This window comes from Meles meles, chromosome 19 (assembly GCF_922984935.1).
Source record: "Meles meles chromosome 19, mMelMel3.1 paternal haplotype, whole genome shotgun sequence".
NCBI classification, from domain to species: domain Eukaryota; kingdom Metazoa; phylum Chordata; class Mammalia; order Carnivora; family Mustelidae; genus Meles; species Meles meles.
The window spans coordinates 57,442,116-57,458,602 of NC_060084.1; the positions used below are offsets into that span (position 1 = coordinate 57,442,116).

Sequence of the window (16,487 nt, forward strand, 5' to 3'; positions counted from 1 at the left end):
ATAGAGCAATAAACAAAACAAAACAAAATAAAATATAAAAATTTTAAAAATGAAATAACTTTTTACAAGGAGTTTAGTCCATTAATACACTAGAACAAGTGAAAGGAGACGTCTCTTGGACACCCAGCAGACTGACCAAGAGCCTTGCTCTAGAGAGTGGTCCCCTGCATGGTCCCGACCCCACAGGAAGGGACTGTGCATCACGGCACAGACTGAACTCTCAGGTCCAAACCCTGCTGTTCATGACTGAAGTATTAGGACAGCATTTGGAACTCAAAGATCTGGAAGCAGCCACACAATTTTTCTTTTGGAAAAAGCATCTTTTTCTACACGAAATGAACAGGTATTACCTGTGTTGGTTTCTCTGCTCTCCAGAAGGGTCTCATTACAAAAAGTGAGAGCAGGTGGGATCCTCAGCCCACCCGAAACTCGCACCATCCTTAAGGGGTAGAGAAGAACAAAGATCCCTCAAAGTCAAAGTCTCCATTTAATTTGTTCTTCAGAGCCCAGAATTTAACAGCTGGAGCCAATGGTGAGCCACCACCACCAGGATCCACAGTGAATGAGCCCCAGCTGCTCCAAAGGCCTTGTCTGGGTTTGGCAGGCTCAGAGCTGGGCAACAGAAAGCCGGAGAAACCACCCACGGACACGTTCCCCGTAAGACCCAGAAGACACCCCTTTGTGAAAGTATTAGGGGAATATGCCTTGGGAAGAGCCGGGCTTGAAAGTGTGACCATGTCCCCGGGTTTGTGGCACGGCGTCTTACTTTGGGGGGGCTTCAGACCTCCGGACTCAGTTGGAACAGGGTGTGACTCAGGCTTCGAGGGTTTTACAAGCTCCCCCAGGTGATTCTAATCTGGGGGAAAGTTCGGGAATACTGAAGTGGGCTCGGTCCCTACCACAGCTGGTAATCATTCTGCAGTAATCAGCCTATCCGATCAACACCTCGCAAAGCTCAAACTTAAACAGTGTTGTCAATTATATCTCAATAAAGCTGCGATGGCGAGGACAGGAAAACTGGGGGATCACCACTCACGTGGAGACTCGCGGCACAAAGGGGCTGCTATTTCCATTACCCAGGATGGACACTGTGGAAGGGGAGAATCCTGGAGAACGTTCTTCTCACAACTAACAGGACTGCTTACTGTGAGCTCACGGGGAATCCAAATTAGAGTTTCACGAAGAGAGTGGATTGAACTGACATCAGCAACGGCATCAGGCAGTGGTCAGTAAATACGGGTCGTGTAAGTAAGGACACACGCATGATTATTGCTATGGGACAGCCCTGTGGAGGCTGGGGACGGCGGGCAGCATCCTCACCAGTAGTGTGGGGACAGGTGGGAGGGCAGTTCACACAGGTGCCAAAAGCAGCTGCTCCGCGTCTGTCCTGGGTCTGGCCATTCCGAGGCCAGGGCAGCCAATGGGGAGCAACAACGTCACCGGCCCAGGATTCCCCAAAGACCCTCACTGTGCGGCTGCCCATAGGCTGGGGAGCAGACTCTGGCTTGGCAGGTGAGGAGGCGAGGAGGTGAGTCGGTATTTCATCCTTCTGGTTTCTAGTGCCTTCCCCTCTCCTTTCTTTCTCTGTTACTGATTCAGGCCTATTCCTTGAGCTCTGCTCTCTGCCCCTAGGCTCTCCGTGTCGATTAGCCAGAGCCCAAGGACCAAAGACACACTCTGAAAGAATGAAGTGCCCCACTTCCCCCATTTTAATAAAAGAGCGTTTTCTACATTCACTTGGGGTATGTTCCTCAATCCTTCCCAGCCTCTAGGTCTAGAATAAAGATCTTGACTCCAGGAAACAAACTGAGGGTTGCAGAAAGGGCGGTGCATGGGGGGATGGGGTTACTGGGGGGTGGGCATGGAGGAGGCAACATGACAAGATGAGCACTGGGCGTTGTATGCGACTGATGAATCACTGAGCACTACATAAGAAAAGAAAAAAGAAAAATAAAGGACAGAGTCGGGGAGGCTGTGGCTCCAGGTTCAAGATGAGCTGCCGTCTGGACTTGTGGGAGTCTGGGGTGTTGCTGGGTTAATTATGCTAATTGTATGTTAGTTACAGCTTACGGTTCTCCTGAGGCTGTTCTTTGTTGAGTGAGGAAACTGAGTCACAGATGAGTCCAACGGCTTTCCCCGGGGTAGCAAGGGGTGAATCCATGCTCGGAACGACGTATGACTGATCTCCTGCTCTTGACTGCTTCTATGGGATCGCTCAAGGCCCTTGGGCAGAGAGCTGTTGCTGGTAGAGGCTACAGAGGATAGAGACCAAGGGAGAGCTTTGGTGTCCATGGTCTTTCACGTCCAGGAAATAACCTTAACCGCCACTCTTGGTTTACGTTCTTCCAACCTACAGTCCTGCGTCTACGGGAGTAACGTAACCTTCTCCCCAGTCCCGTTGTGGTTTTCCAGGGGAGGTGTCCCTCTGCCTCTCTCAGGCTAGTCCTCCCACCTGGGCTGGTTTGGTGGTCTGCTCCCTCGCTGGGATGTACTGGAAGACGGGGCGCATTTTTTTCAGGTGTGTGTTAAAATGCTTTTGCCTAAAGCGTTTCATGGAGGTAACCATCTAGCTGAGACGTCAACGAAGTCATTCCCCCCTCCCCAAGTGTTCTTGTTTGCTTTTGCCTTCTTTTTTTCTTTTTTGTTTTTTTGTGTTCTCTTTATTTTTAAAAATATTTATTTAGTTATTTATTTTTTAAAGATTTTGTTTATTTGACAGAGATCACAAACAGGCAGAGATGTAGGCAGAGAGAGAGGGGGAAGGAGGCTCCGTGCTGAGCAGAGAGCCTGATGAGAGGCTTGATCCCAGGACCCTGAGGTCATGACCTGAGCCGAAGGCAGAGGATTAACCCACTGAGGCACCCAGGCGCCCCATACTTCTTATTTCTTTATCCAATTGCTTTGCTGCAGAATATATCACCCAAACGGTAGCGGAGAGAGCAGGGAACAAGGAGCAATGCTCCATTTCCCTCCCTGGGCTCAGCAAACTGCCGTCAAATGCAGCCCATCCCCTGTTTCACCGGAAACCGCTTCCCCGAGTCTCTGTTGTCAACGGCTGGCTTCTGAGCGGAGCGGTTGGGACAGAGCGCTAATGGCCCACAGAGCCAAAAAGAGCCAGCCCTTGGCAGAAAGTCTGACTTCTGCTCTGACTTTTCTATTTAAAACAAAGTTTTACCATTAAGTACATTTGCTGGAGTTTTTGTTTTTTTTTTTTTCTGGAGTTTTTACCAGCAGAAAACTCAGTCTGCTGCAGGATGCCTAGTTCTAGTTTGCAACGCTTGTCTCCATACCCTGTAAGCGTTCTCCGAGACCATGTGATCTTGCTGCTTTGTTTTCCTGGAAATGGGGGGCTCGGGCTTTGTTGTGACACCAGCGTCCCTCAGTTTCGTCAGGACTGTGCTCCGTTTCTCTGACTGCGTGGTTCTTTGGCTCTACTCTGCCTTAAATAGAATCCATCTTCCGGTGCATGTGTGTGCCCGTGTGTGTTGGTTTTTTTTTTTAAGATTTTATTCATTTATTTGACAGAGCGAGATATCACAAGTAGGCAGAGAGGCAGGCAGAGAGAGAGCGCGGAGGAAGCAGGCTCCCTGCTGAGCAGAGAGCCCAATGCGGGGCTCGATCCCAGGACCCTGGGATCATGACCAGAGCCGAAGGCAGAGGCTTTAACCCACTGAGCCACCCGGTGCCCTCCGTGTGTATTGTTTTTTAAGCCTTTTTCCAAATCCTCATTCTCGCCGCTCACGCCCACCTGTTTGCAGAATACCGCCTTTCTACTAGAGAATTAGAGTCTATTTCCCAAAACAAAAGAATGCTTTTCTGATGCCACGAGATATTGGTAAAAATTGATTATGGTGCAAAGACAGGCTGCAAATAGTGCAAATCTGAGGTCGTTTGTGTCTGTGAGGAGTGGCAGAAACACAAATGAGACCGCCTTCCGTAAAAACTGTAGGATGTGGAGCATCTTTTCACGGGTCTGTTGGCCATCTGTGTGTCTTCTTTGGAGAAATGTCTGTTCACATCCCCTGTCCACTTTTAATTGGATCGGTTGGGACTTTTTTGTGTTGAGTCATATCGGTTCTTTGTAGATTTGGGATACTAACCCATGTGTCATTTGCGAGTATCTCCTCCCATTCTATAGGTTGTCTTTTAGTTTTGCTGATTGTTTCCTTTGCTGGGCAGAAGTCTTTTGTTTTTAGCCATACTGAAATTAAAATTTAAAAATTTTAAAAACCAGAAAAACAAAACTCTAGGGGCTTCTTCTAGGTTTGTGGAACAACTGAGGTTTCTGTTCCAGACTGGGAGAGGGAGCAATTATTAGACACTCTTGTAAATGCTTAAGTCATGCAAGTAGCTTCTCCCAGAGGCAGTTACTTTCCAGGAGACATTCTTGATTGTCCTGGAAGCAGAAATCGGAGCTGGGGCTTTCACTCCATCTGGGAGCCTGTGCTTCTAATCACAGAAGCACACACCCTCTCGACATGGAATTACCAAAGTGGGCTCTTTTTGTTTCCCATCTTTATTGAGGTATGATGTACTAATAAAAATTATATATGTTGAAGGCGTTCAATGTCATGTTTTGATACAGTGTACATTACATAGTAATTACTGCCATCAAGCTAGTTAACCTACCCATTACCTGTATGTGGTGAGAATACTGAAGATCTAACCTCAGCAAATTTCTGTTACGCCATGCAGCACGGGTACCCATCATTGCTGTGCTGTGCATTAGAGCCTCAGGACTTACTCATCCAATAACAGGAAATTTGCACTCTGACCACCACCTTGCGTTCCTGTCCCCTCAACCCCCGGCCAGACGCTGGGAGCCACCTCGCTCCTCCGCTTCTGTGAGTTCTACTTTCTTCGATGCCTCCTGTGTGCTATCTGAGCCAGCAGACGTGGCCCACAAACACACGGGCCTGGCCAACTGCACCAGCTGCCTGCCCTCTGCCACGATATCCTCATTAGCCATTCACTGCCGCAGAACCCTCTCTGGGATAGAAAGGGAAAATGGAAGCATGCAAGGGGGAAAAAACAGCTGTGTTCTCTTCTCTAGGCAGCTGGTCCATCCACGGCAATGGTCTGAGGGCTGCCACCTAAGGCATTTGTGATAACTTGTGTCCTGTCTCCTGGGGGGAAACGTGTGCCCGTGTAGACATCTTCGTCTCTGAAAGCAGTGTTTGAAATACTCAAACTTGGGAAACGTAGCATTTTGTCACAATGGCATCTCTATGTCCCCTTCTTTCGCCTTCTTTCATGCCGTTCTGTGTTTCCTTCCATGTGTGTTATAATCTTCAGTTTCTTTACCCTCGGACTCTGACCGTAAACCAGAATCATCTCAGCACGGCAGGAGGAGGGGCAGAGAGGAAACGACTGCCAGGAAACAGCATGGGGGTCAGGAGAGCAGAGAGCAGATGCCACACCTGCCTAAGCAAGCCCGGCAAATGCTGAGTGTGACCAGACCTGTCCCTTGCAGGCAGTCTGGTTGTACTTGGGCGGGATGCATCCGGTACCAGGAAGGAGCTAGACGAGACCTCAGTGGGCATCTGCAAAGCAGACTTGGAAGTACAGCAACTGTAAGAACACAGAACACAGCTAATTTCCACAGTAATAGGACTCCTGGGGAGAAAAACAAGTTGCCATCTACTTGAGCGTCCTGTGCTCACCTGTCATTTGTCCATCTTCTTTGAAGAACTGTCTATTCAGATCATTTGCCCATTTTTATTTGGGTTGTTTCTTTTTTTTTTTTAAGATTTTATTTTTTTATTTGTCAGAGAAAGAGAGAGAGAGGGATCACAGGCAGAGTGGCAGACAGAGTCAGAGGGAGAAGCAGGCTCCCCGCCGAGCAAGGAGCCCGATGTGGGACCCGATCCCAGGACGCTGGGATCATGACCTGAGCGGAAGGCAGCTGCTTAACCAACTGAGCCACCCAGGTGGCCCTGTTTCTTTTTATTGTTATAAAAGGATTTCCATTTTTTAGACACAAGACCCTTATCAGATGAGATTTGCAAACATTCATCCATTTTTACACCACAACATTCTACTGTGTTTAGGTAACTTCATGTTATCTTAACAGACACAAAAGGAATCAGCTGATCTAAAACCTGGGCCACCTCAGCGTCAAGCAACTCTTGGTCTCAGGGCCATGAGTTGAAGCCTCACGTCAGGCGTAGAGCCTACTTTAAATAAATAGAGTGACTAATTTTCCATAAATGGTGGTAGCTTACTTGCCAGCTTCCATGAGTAGGACATATTAGCCAAGAGCATCACTGACAGGTGTTTTGAGGGGTTTTTGGTTTTCTACTTCCAATATAGTTAACATACGGTGTTACACTAGTTTCAGGTGGACAGTGTAGTGATTCAACACTTCCGTACACCGCCCTGTGCCCATCAGGGCACAAACACACTCCTTCGTCCCCATCACTTGTCTCCCCTCAACCCCGTCCCCACTCACCTCCCCTCTACTGACCACCAGTCTTCTACAGTGAAGAGTCCATCGCATGGTTTGTCTTTCTCTCTTTTTCTTTTCATTTGCTCATTTGTTTTGTTTCTTAAATTCCATGTATAACTGAAATCAGGGGGTATTTTTCTCAGTCTGACTTCTTTCGCTTTGCATAATACCCTATAGACCTATCCGTGTTATTGTGAATTGCAAGATTTCACTCTTTTTTGACGGCGTGATACTCCACTGTGCATGTACCACGTCTTTTTCAGCCGTTCTCTATCGATGGAGAGTTGGGTTCTCTTCCATAATTTAGCTATTGCAAATAATGTTACAATAGATGTGGCAGAGCACATATACTTTCAAGTTCATGTTTTCGTATTCTTTAAGTGATTTTAACCTGACTCTATGCCAGGTGCTGTTTTGGGAATGAGGGATAAAGGCAGCAAAACGTCCTGGAATTTATATTCTTACAAAAGATCAATAGATATAATGTCAAGTAATTTAAAGTCTATGAAGAATTGTTACCCATATTGGGCTTCTCTGTGTGTTTCACAAAACAAACAGAAAATGTTGTTTCTAGCGACCTGACAAGGTTGGTTGTATGAACCCGAGGATTTGATCCAAGCATGTCTTTTGAATCTTATTAATCTTCCACAGGTATTGTTTCTCCGTATTATTAAGGAATCCACTTTTCCATCAAAATCTGAGCTCTCAGGCTTGTGCAAAGATGAGAGAAGCCAAATTACCCTCCTTTTCCAACTATGCACTGCAATGGTGTTTCCTACAGCTAAGCAAGGAAGAGTTTCAGACATTTAAGGGACTGCTCACGGAAAACGCTTCAGAAGTGGCAATGTGCTCCTTTCCATGGGCTGAAGTGAACAATGCCAGTGTAGCACATCTAGCCTCCCTCTTGCATGAGCATTGTGAAGAATCTCTTGTCTGGAGAATATCCAATCACATCTTTGAAACGATGGGCCTGTCCACACTCTCTGAGAAGGCAAGGAAAGAGATGAAAAGTGAGTATGCCTTGGGGGAAACCTAGGGGTGGAGAGAAAGGAGGTTACCTCACGCTCCCATGGGAATGAAGAGGGCATCCTTGGTCACTAATTGGGTCCATCTCCACAGCGTGAGTCTGAACTGTGAGAAGTCCCTCATTAGTCATCCTGCCTGGCTGGAAATTAGAGTAGTCCCCACCCTGTGGAAAAAAGAAGAAATGAGTAGATAGACCCTCAACCCAGACAGAATTTGGTTGAAGTTCGTAGACAGGACTTGGAGTCCTAAGTTCTAAGCTTGAGCTCTGGACCTTCTACTTGTTCTATGTGTGACTTTGGGCAAATTTCCTTTTACTCTGACCCTTGGACTCCACATCTTGGAACAGTAACTTTGATGCTTACCTGTGCTCTTGCAAAGACTCCATAACGTAATGTATACAAAGTGGTTAACAAAGCTTCATTCACTTATTGAGAACACTGTGGTGGTTAGACAGTGGGTGTCTCCCATATTTCTTGCCTGACGCTAAAGCCAAGGAACTTGTCTAAGGACTGATCTTGTCAGACTGTTGGAGTCGATATCATAGCAACGTGGTCTGGTCAAATTGTGTGATTAGCTCAGGGTATTTAGGAGAAAGGTAGTGAAAGAAAATAGTACTCCTTTATCAGGAAGAATTCTTTTCTTCAACCATGGACAGAAAACTTAGAGTCCCGAGGGTGAACAGTCAGATTGACCCTAAAGACTACAGGTATGGCCATCCCTAGATGTAACTCAGCATCTATAGCTACAAAGGACTTTAAGAGAAGCTATCCCTCCCGAGCTTCCAAAAAGCCCTATGTGGAAAACATGTCGATATTAGTCACAGGAAATGAAGGTTATAAAATTAAGATGATGACTGATATTTACTGAGTCAGTACTCTAGGTGAGGCACTATGTTGAAACTGCCCTGCCATCGAGTCAAACCCACCTGATGAAATGGGTTCCCCATGGCAGAAGCTAAAACATGGGTTCTACCAAGTTCTACATGAGCTCATAGGTGACAAAGATGAGACTCATTATCTAACATGTCTTTAAATCTTCATGGGTTATGAGCCAGAGATTTGTAGCTTCCAGTGCTACAGGGAAGAGGGAAAGATGGGTGATCTTTTTTTAAATGGTGTAGAAAAAGGAGAGGTTCCTATTCCAGACCAGAGAGAAATGAAGACTAGAATAACTTTCCAGAAGAAGTGAAGTTAAAGCTGAAACACATATGAAGAAGAGGAGCAAGCCAAGCTAACTGGGGATGGTCGAGAAGAACATGATGAGCAACAGAGATTGCATTATGAAGCCTTTTTTTTTTATATTTATTTTTATTTGTTTATTTACAGCATAACAGTGTTCATTGTTTTGGCATCACACCCAGTACTCCATGCAGTACGTGCCCTCCCTATTACCCACCACCTGGTTCCTCAACCTCCCACCCCCCCCACCCCCCTGCCGCCCCTTCATAACCCTCTGGTTGTTTTTCAGAGTCCATAGTCTCTCATGGTTCATCTCCCCTTCCAGTTTCCCTCAACTCCCTCTCCTCTCCATCTCCCCATGTCCTCCATGTTATTTGTTATGCTCCACAAATAAGTGAGACCATATGATACTTGACTCTCTCTGCTTGACTTATTTCGCTCAGCATAATTTCTTCCAGTCCCGTCCATGTTGCTACAAAAGTTGGGTATTCGTCCTTTCTGATGGAGGCATAATACTCCATTGTGTATATGGACCACATCTTCCTTATCCATTCATCCATTGAAGGGCATCTTGGTTCTTTCCACAGTTTGGCGACCGTAGCATTATGAAGCCTTTAACAGGAACTTGGCTAGACCATGGAGAACAGGAGGGAGCCAGGCAAGAGATTCATATGGGGAGGTAGACTACAAGTCCAACAACACAGCGTGTTGAGAATAATTTTAACAGCAAAGGATAAGCAATTCATTTTGAAGGGGACAGGGGTAAAAAATAATCCCATTGGCATTTCAGCATTGTTGCTGAAGTGTTGTGTGGTCCAGAAAGAGTCATGACTAGATGTGGGGAGACCAGGAGGAGGCCATTCTGGTACCCCATGGGAGAAATAGTGGTGTCTTGGGCCAGAGTGGCAGTGGTTGTTAAAGAAAGTAGAAATGCAATTGGAAGATGTTTCAAAAGCAGACACACTGGTTTTGTAGGACTTAATGCAGACAGAGGATATGCCTTAAGGATGATGCCCTTGTTTCTGGCATGAGAAAGTGGGTGGGTGGGGTTCTTTTAAGATTTTTTAAAAATTCCTTTTGGGAAAGAGACAGCACAAGCAGGAGTAAGGGGCAGAGGAAGAGGGAGAAGCAGACTCACTGCTGAGCAGGGAGCCTGACATGGGGCCCAATCCCAGGACCCCGGAATCATGACCTGAGCCAAAGGCAGATGCTTAACCAACTGAGCCACCAAGGTGTCCTAGTGGATGGGCTATTAGCTCATCCCAAGAAATTCTGGAACAGATGTTTTAGAGCAAGAAGACTGGAGAAAGAGTGGCCAGTGTTAGCACTCGTAAATTGGACACCTCTGTCTGGGTAATTCACTACTCTAGTGAGTAGTCAACTAACGAGCTAAGGTTCAAGAGAGGGGCTGAGGTAGACTCTTGAAGATAAACTCTTGAGAACCGTAACACTCTGCCTCATCACGTGCATTACCCAAGGCCAGACAGCAAAAATGGGACTGGAATTCACAAGTTCAAACTCCAAGCACTCTTCATGACCAGTCTCTGCTGTGTCATTGGGCTGGTGTCACTGGAGGATCTTACCCCATTGTCTCTACTACCAGCCAGTCATGGGACAAACTGAGATCTGGAGGCTTTCTTGGTTCCCCTCAGTAATTTGGGCAGAGGATGCTCTCATCCCCAGTCTGGGTAATTGTTGTGACTTTACTGAGAGCGTCGTGTCATCTCCTCTCTGTTGCAGAATATTCACTAGCTGAAATACCAGGAAATTCTACACAAATGAAGAAAGACCAGGAACCAAGCATGAAAGAGGTGCCAGGTCAGTGTGGACGGGCTGGGACAATGGGTACGTCCAAAGCCACATGGCAGTTAGTTACTGGTATGCCTGGGACTCGAACCATGACTTCTGATGGTCCAGTGTTCTTTCTAGCCTGGCCCTGGGCCCCGAGGATTAGTAATCATGGTCTGTCTTATTCAAAGTCCAAGAGAACTCTGTGATCTTAAAGCTTTCTTACGACTCTTTGGGTTCCCATCTTCAGTTTGGGCAATTTCATGACCTTGCCAGGACAACCTTCACCTGAGGGTCTGTTTTGGACGCTTTGGTGGAGAGATCCAGAGAGCATGAAATCAGACTCAGTACAATTCCTGAAATATCTGCGTACTGGTGCCTGCTGGGCATTGCTCTGTGGACTTCTGTTACATCCGTGGACAAAGTACGTGCAAATCTCCCGCATTCATGAAGCCCATACCTCAGTGGAGGAAAGGGAGACCAACAAAAGGGATCAAAGCAGTGAAGCCACAACATAGAGGGAAAGATGTAGGCTTTCCCAGACAGCAAGCATTCCCCAATATTAACCACACTACCACTGGCACATCGCCTGCCTTCCAGCAGTCAGCACTGACCGCAAAGTCTAACACTTTGGAAGAATCAGGACCAACTTCCTGGTGATGCAGCTTTGTCCGGGCTGCGGCTAGAAAAACCCCCTTCAAAACCAAAGTCTGAGCAGCTGATGAGTCAGAGTCTCAGAATCCCAGAGGTTATCAATTGTTCCAACTTTTTAAAAAGATTTTTATTATTTATTCAACAGAGAGATAGAGATTACAAGTAGGCAGAGCAGCAGGCAGAGGGAGAGGGAGAAGCAGGCTCTCTGCTCAGTGGAGAGTCTGATGCGGGGCTGGATCCCAGGACCCTGGGATCATGACCTGAGCCCAAGGCAGCTGCTTAACTAACTGAGCCACCCAGGTGCCCCTCAATTGTTCTAATTTTAATGTAAATGTCAGCTTAATGGGTGAGTCCTATATATTATCTTCCCATGGATAAAATTGTATTATGCATTTACGGATTACTTAGGGATTTAGCAGTGATGTGGAATGAAGACATGGCCTGACTAATCTTGGCAGTAGGAACAAAATTGATGAAGGCTGGGGTCTTACCAGCCACATTGGGAAGCCCCTCTAAATTACTGTTGTCGGTCAGAACTACCACCTGTTGAGACCCTGTGAGTCAAGCATGGCGTCACATGCTTTGATCTCACAAATCTCAACGGGATCCTGTGTGGTAGTCACTGTAATTCCAACTGTCCAGTAACGAAACAGATTCGAGGCTAGATGGCTTGCTCACACTCTGCATGTATAGACAGGCAACTCCACAACAGAGGAATGGTTCTCCTAGCTTTACAGATGAACATACAGAAGCCTGTAAGCCCAGCGAGCTGAAGAAGACCTCATAAGGAGGAAGTGACAGAATTCCCATTTACATCCTGTGTCCAAGTAGAGACACCCCCGCCCCGTTCCTATCCACCAGGTTTTATCCCTCATGTTAATGATTTGCTTAGAGGTCTCCAACGAGTTAAAAGCAGAAATGAAACCAGAACCTCATAGCTTCCGATTTTGAATCAAGTGCTCCTTTTACATCCAGTTAGTCTGTCTCGCTGAGCTAGCGGCTGCCGTTTTCAAACTGGTCCTGAGACATGGGTCCGTGCCCTCTCTGATTCAGATACTTACATAACACAGGAGGAATTCATCCTTCCTCTCTTTTTTGCAGAAATTTCGCAAGCTATAGAACAAGGTGGTGCCATGTCAGCTGAGATCAAAGAACAAGGTACAGAAAACTGATTGACTTTTTTTTCCATCCTGGAGTGGAGTCCAGGAGTCCACTATCCCTTCACTCATCCGCACTCGTCTCTGTACACTGGTCTCTTCCCCAAGAGCTCCTAGAATCATCACCAAGGACAGAGTCCTGTGTGTTCACTGTGATCATCTACAGTCACTGGGTATGAAGAGAGATTCCAAAAACCTGTGATTCTGGTGAACTTGGGCATCAAGCTCAAGTTCAGTTGACAGGAGCTAAATAGAGAGACAAGAGTAGGCAAGTTCTTTGTTCAGAATGACTTGGCTAGTGGTAATCTAGCCCAGTAATCCCTCAATTCCTTCTGCCAACATTTATTTTGGGAATACCTACCATCTGAAGAGCTGTGACAGGAACGTAGCGGTAAAATAGCTACACGTGGCCATGTGCAGTTACATGTCAACCGAACCAAACACAAAATGAAGACGAGATCCAGGGTGCCATGATTCTATGAAATCGCAGCTCACCAAGGAGGTGACAGCAAGCTCTCCTAAGAAATGTTACTCGATTCTTTTTTTTTTTTAATTGATGTACCAAAAAGCTCATCCTTTTTTAAAAAAAATTTTTTTAAGATTTTATTTATTTATTTAACAGAGAGAGAGAGATCACAAGTAAGCAGAGAGGCAGGCAGAGAGAGAGGAGGAAGCAGGCTCCCTGCTGAGCAGAGAGCCTGATGCGGGACTCAATCCCAAGACCCTGAGATCATGACCTGAGCCAAAGGCAGAGGCTTAACCCACTGAGCCGCCCAGGTGCCCTGCTTCCTGTGGTTTTAATACAGTCCCTGAATACCTGTCCCTGAGACAGAATAATGAAGTTTAAGATGTAGAACTTCTCTGTAGAGGCTTTATGTAGAGATAGTCATTGCCTTATACACCCGTACAGAGAGAGGCTTGCTGCCTCTTTTTTAAAAAAAGATAATAGTGTTACTGGCAAATGTAAAGACCCAGGATTGGAGGGTTTTCTCTCGTGTTACTGAGTACCTATCAGATGGCAGGAAGTATGGAGGTAAAGTTCTTTCATGGAACTTAAACCACAGTCTAGGTGCTAGACAACAACCAGATGCATAAAAGTTGCCATTTAGGACAAGTGCTGCGATAAAAACAAAAGCAGATAATGTGAAGGAATTGTGGTTTGTAATGACAGTAGTGGCCACTGGTCATTTTTGCTAAGCCCTGGACTAAGAAATTTTGAAGGCACATTCTCTCCTAAATATTCACTGCAACACTTTAAGAGGATGTTAATCTCCTCTCAGAGGTGTGGAAACTGAGGCTCAGAAGCTGACAGCATACAGCAGAATGTAGAATTTCAAACAGGATCTGTCTCACTTCAAGGGCCATGATTGCCTTTTTGTGCAGAGCCGGACCCCCCTGCATGGAGGGGTTTCTCCACGGGAGGCCAGAGCTGCTGGAGATGCACGCCTGTCTCGCGAGCCTGGAACTCAGGCCACAGCGCACACATCCTCCGCTCCCCCAAGCCTTTCTGTCCTTCGGAGACCACATAGGACTGTTGGGCAAAACTCATTCCTTTAACAAATACTTAGTGTCCACAGGGTGCCAGGCATCCTCATGAATAATGAAGACGCAACAGTAAATAATGAAGTCCCTGCAGGGGGTCTACTGAGGGGACAAGGACAGGAAGCCAACAAAGATGTAATGTGTCGGGTATTAAGTGCTGAGAAAAACGATCAGTCAAAGGGGACAAATAGAGCGAGTTTGTAGGATGTTCCTAAGCTTTGCGGAAGTGGTCTTTGAGGGACGGAGCTTGTCATAAGAAGGAACACAAGAACCGTGTCTGACTTAGGGCCACTGATTCTAGGTCTGGGGTTTGGGGGTTTGTTTTGGTTTTTCTTTTTCCCTAAATTCCAGACTTTCTTCAAATGTTTCCTGTTTTTGTTCTCCCTTCCCCTGTCCAACTTGGGCCGTGGAGATAACACAAGGGACTACAAGGGCTACGTGATGACAAAATTTGCTGCAAAGTCGGATGAATTCCATGGTTTTGAACACCTTGCTTCTGACTGTCCAGAAATGCAAACCTTGCTGGGAGCTTTCAATCCAGACCAGACGGGCTTCCAGCCCCGCACCGTGGTTTTGCACGGAAAATCGGGAATCGGGAAATCCGCTTTGGCCCGAAGGGTCCTGCAGTGCTGGGCACGGGGTGAACTCTACCAGGCCAGGTTCTCCTACGTCTTCTTCCTCCGTGCCAGAGACATGCAGTGCATGAGGGAGGGCAGCTTGGCAGAGTTAATTTCCGGAGAGTGGCCAGACTCCCCGGTTCCAATGATGGAGATCATGTCCCAACCAGAAAGGCTCTTGTTTATCATTGACGGTTTCGATGACCTGGACTTCGCCTTCCAAGACGACGACGCGAGTCTCTGTGAAGACTGGGCAGACAAGCGACCCCCGTCTGTTCTGATGCGTAGTCTGCTGAAGAAAGCGCTGCTCCCGGAGTCCTCGCTGATGATCACCGTCAGAGACACGGGCATAGAGAAGCTCAAATCCATGCTCACGTTGCCCCGTTACCTGCTCGTGGGGGGCATCTCCGTGGAGAAGAGGGTCCGGCTGCTCCTTCGGCACACAAAGAACGAGCATCAGAAGATGCAAGTCTTGCGTGCCTTGGCTGACAGCCGCTCGCTGCTGGACGCGTGCCAAGTCCCCATCTTGGGGTCGCTAGTCTGTGAGGCTTTGAACCTGCAGGAGGCGTGGGGAGAGCGCCTTCCCCGTCCCTGCCACACTCTCACAAGCTTGTACGCCACGTTTGTGTTCCACCGGCTCGGCCCGCGAGACGCCTGCCGGGGCCGTCTCAGCCAGGACGAGGCCGCCGTCTGGAGGGGCCTGTGCCTCCTGGCTGTGCAGGGCGTGTGGCGTGGGAAGTTCGTGTTCTGTGCAGATGACCTCCGCGCCCACGGACTGCGGGAGTCTGAGCTCTCTGCCCTGCTTCACACAGACCTCCTCCTCCAGGACGGCCGCCAGGAGAGGTGCTGCTACTCCTTCCTGCACATCAGCCTGCAGGAGTTCTGTGCTGCCCTGCACTACATTCTAGAAGGACTGGAGACAGGGTGTAGTCCCTGCCCTGTGCTCATGCAGAGGTTGGCGGAGCTCCGACAGGCCGGCTCTGATGCCCACCTGCACCAGATGAAGCGGTTCTTGTTCGGCCTCATGAGCAAAGAGGTGACGGGGGCTCTGGAGGTCCTGCTCGGGCGCTGTGTCCCCGGGGCGCTGAAGCGGGGGCTTCTGAGCTGGATCTCTCTGCTGGGGCGGCAGCCGGGCACCTGCACCCCGCCGGACTCGCTGGATGCCTTCCACTGCCTTTTTGAGACTCAGGACGAGGAGTTTGTCCGCTTGGCGTTGGACAGCTTCCAGGAAGTTTGGCTTCCGATAGAGCACCGGACGGACCTGCTGGTGTCCGCCTTCTGTCTGCAGCGGTGCCGGTATTTGTGGAGAATCCGCGTCGAAGTCCCGCAGAGCCTCTGGAAGGACGAGTTCTCTGACGCGCAGCCCCTCATTGCCCAAGGGTGAGTCCTTCATTTTACTTTTTTTTATTTTACCATTTAGTCTTTTTTTCTTCCTATCCTCTTTGTTTTATTATGCTCAGTCAACCAACGTGTAATACATCCTTAGGCTTTGCTGTCATATTCAACAACTCATTAGTTGAGTAGAACACCCAGTGCCCACCACCACACATGCCCTCTTTTTTTTTAAAGATTTTATTTATTAGGGAGGGCAATAAATTAGGGAAGGGGCAAAGGGAGAGGGAGAAGGAGACTCCCCACGGAGCAGGCTCAGTCTGAAGGCAGATGCTTAACCGACGGAGCCGCCCAGGCACAGCCTTTCCTTCCCATCTTCATGGAGGTATAATTGACAAATGAAAATTGTACTTATTTAAGATGTACAATTTGGTAAAATCATCACCATGATTAAGGTAATTACCATACCCACCACCTCACATAGTTAGTTACTCGTTAGACATCCGTCTCGTGTAACCGAAACTCCACCAGCATCACCGCCCCCCGCCCCAGGCAACCACCGAGTTTGGCTCTTTTAAATGTTACATGTGAGACGGGATGCGTCTGTCTGTTACTGGCTTATTTCACTTACCATAAGGTGCTCAGGGTTCATTCCTGCTCTTGCAAATGGCAGGATTTGCTTCTTTTTAAAAGCTGAGTACCATTCGTGTGTGTGTGTGTGTGTGTGTGTGTGTGTGTGTGTGAA

General features: G+C 47.6%; 1 protein-coding gene across 1 annotated transcript in view; it reads left to right on the top strand.

The window, feature by feature from the left end:
* The window catches only part of NLRP5 (NLR family pyrin domain containing 5), a 32,496-nt gene that overhangs the window by 1,415 nt on the left and 14,594 nt on the right, over window positions 1–16,487 (top strand). The window contains exons 2-4 of the mRNA XM_045986821.1: window positions 5,474–5,573; window positions 7,100–7,289; window positions 14,145–15,790. Coding sequence (XP_045842777.1) covers window positions 5,474–5,573; window positions 7,100–7,289; window positions 14,145–15,790 — 1,936 coding nt within the window. The remainder of the gene's footprint in view (window positions 1–5,473; window positions 5,574–7,099; window positions 7,290–14,144; window positions 15,791–16,487) is intronic.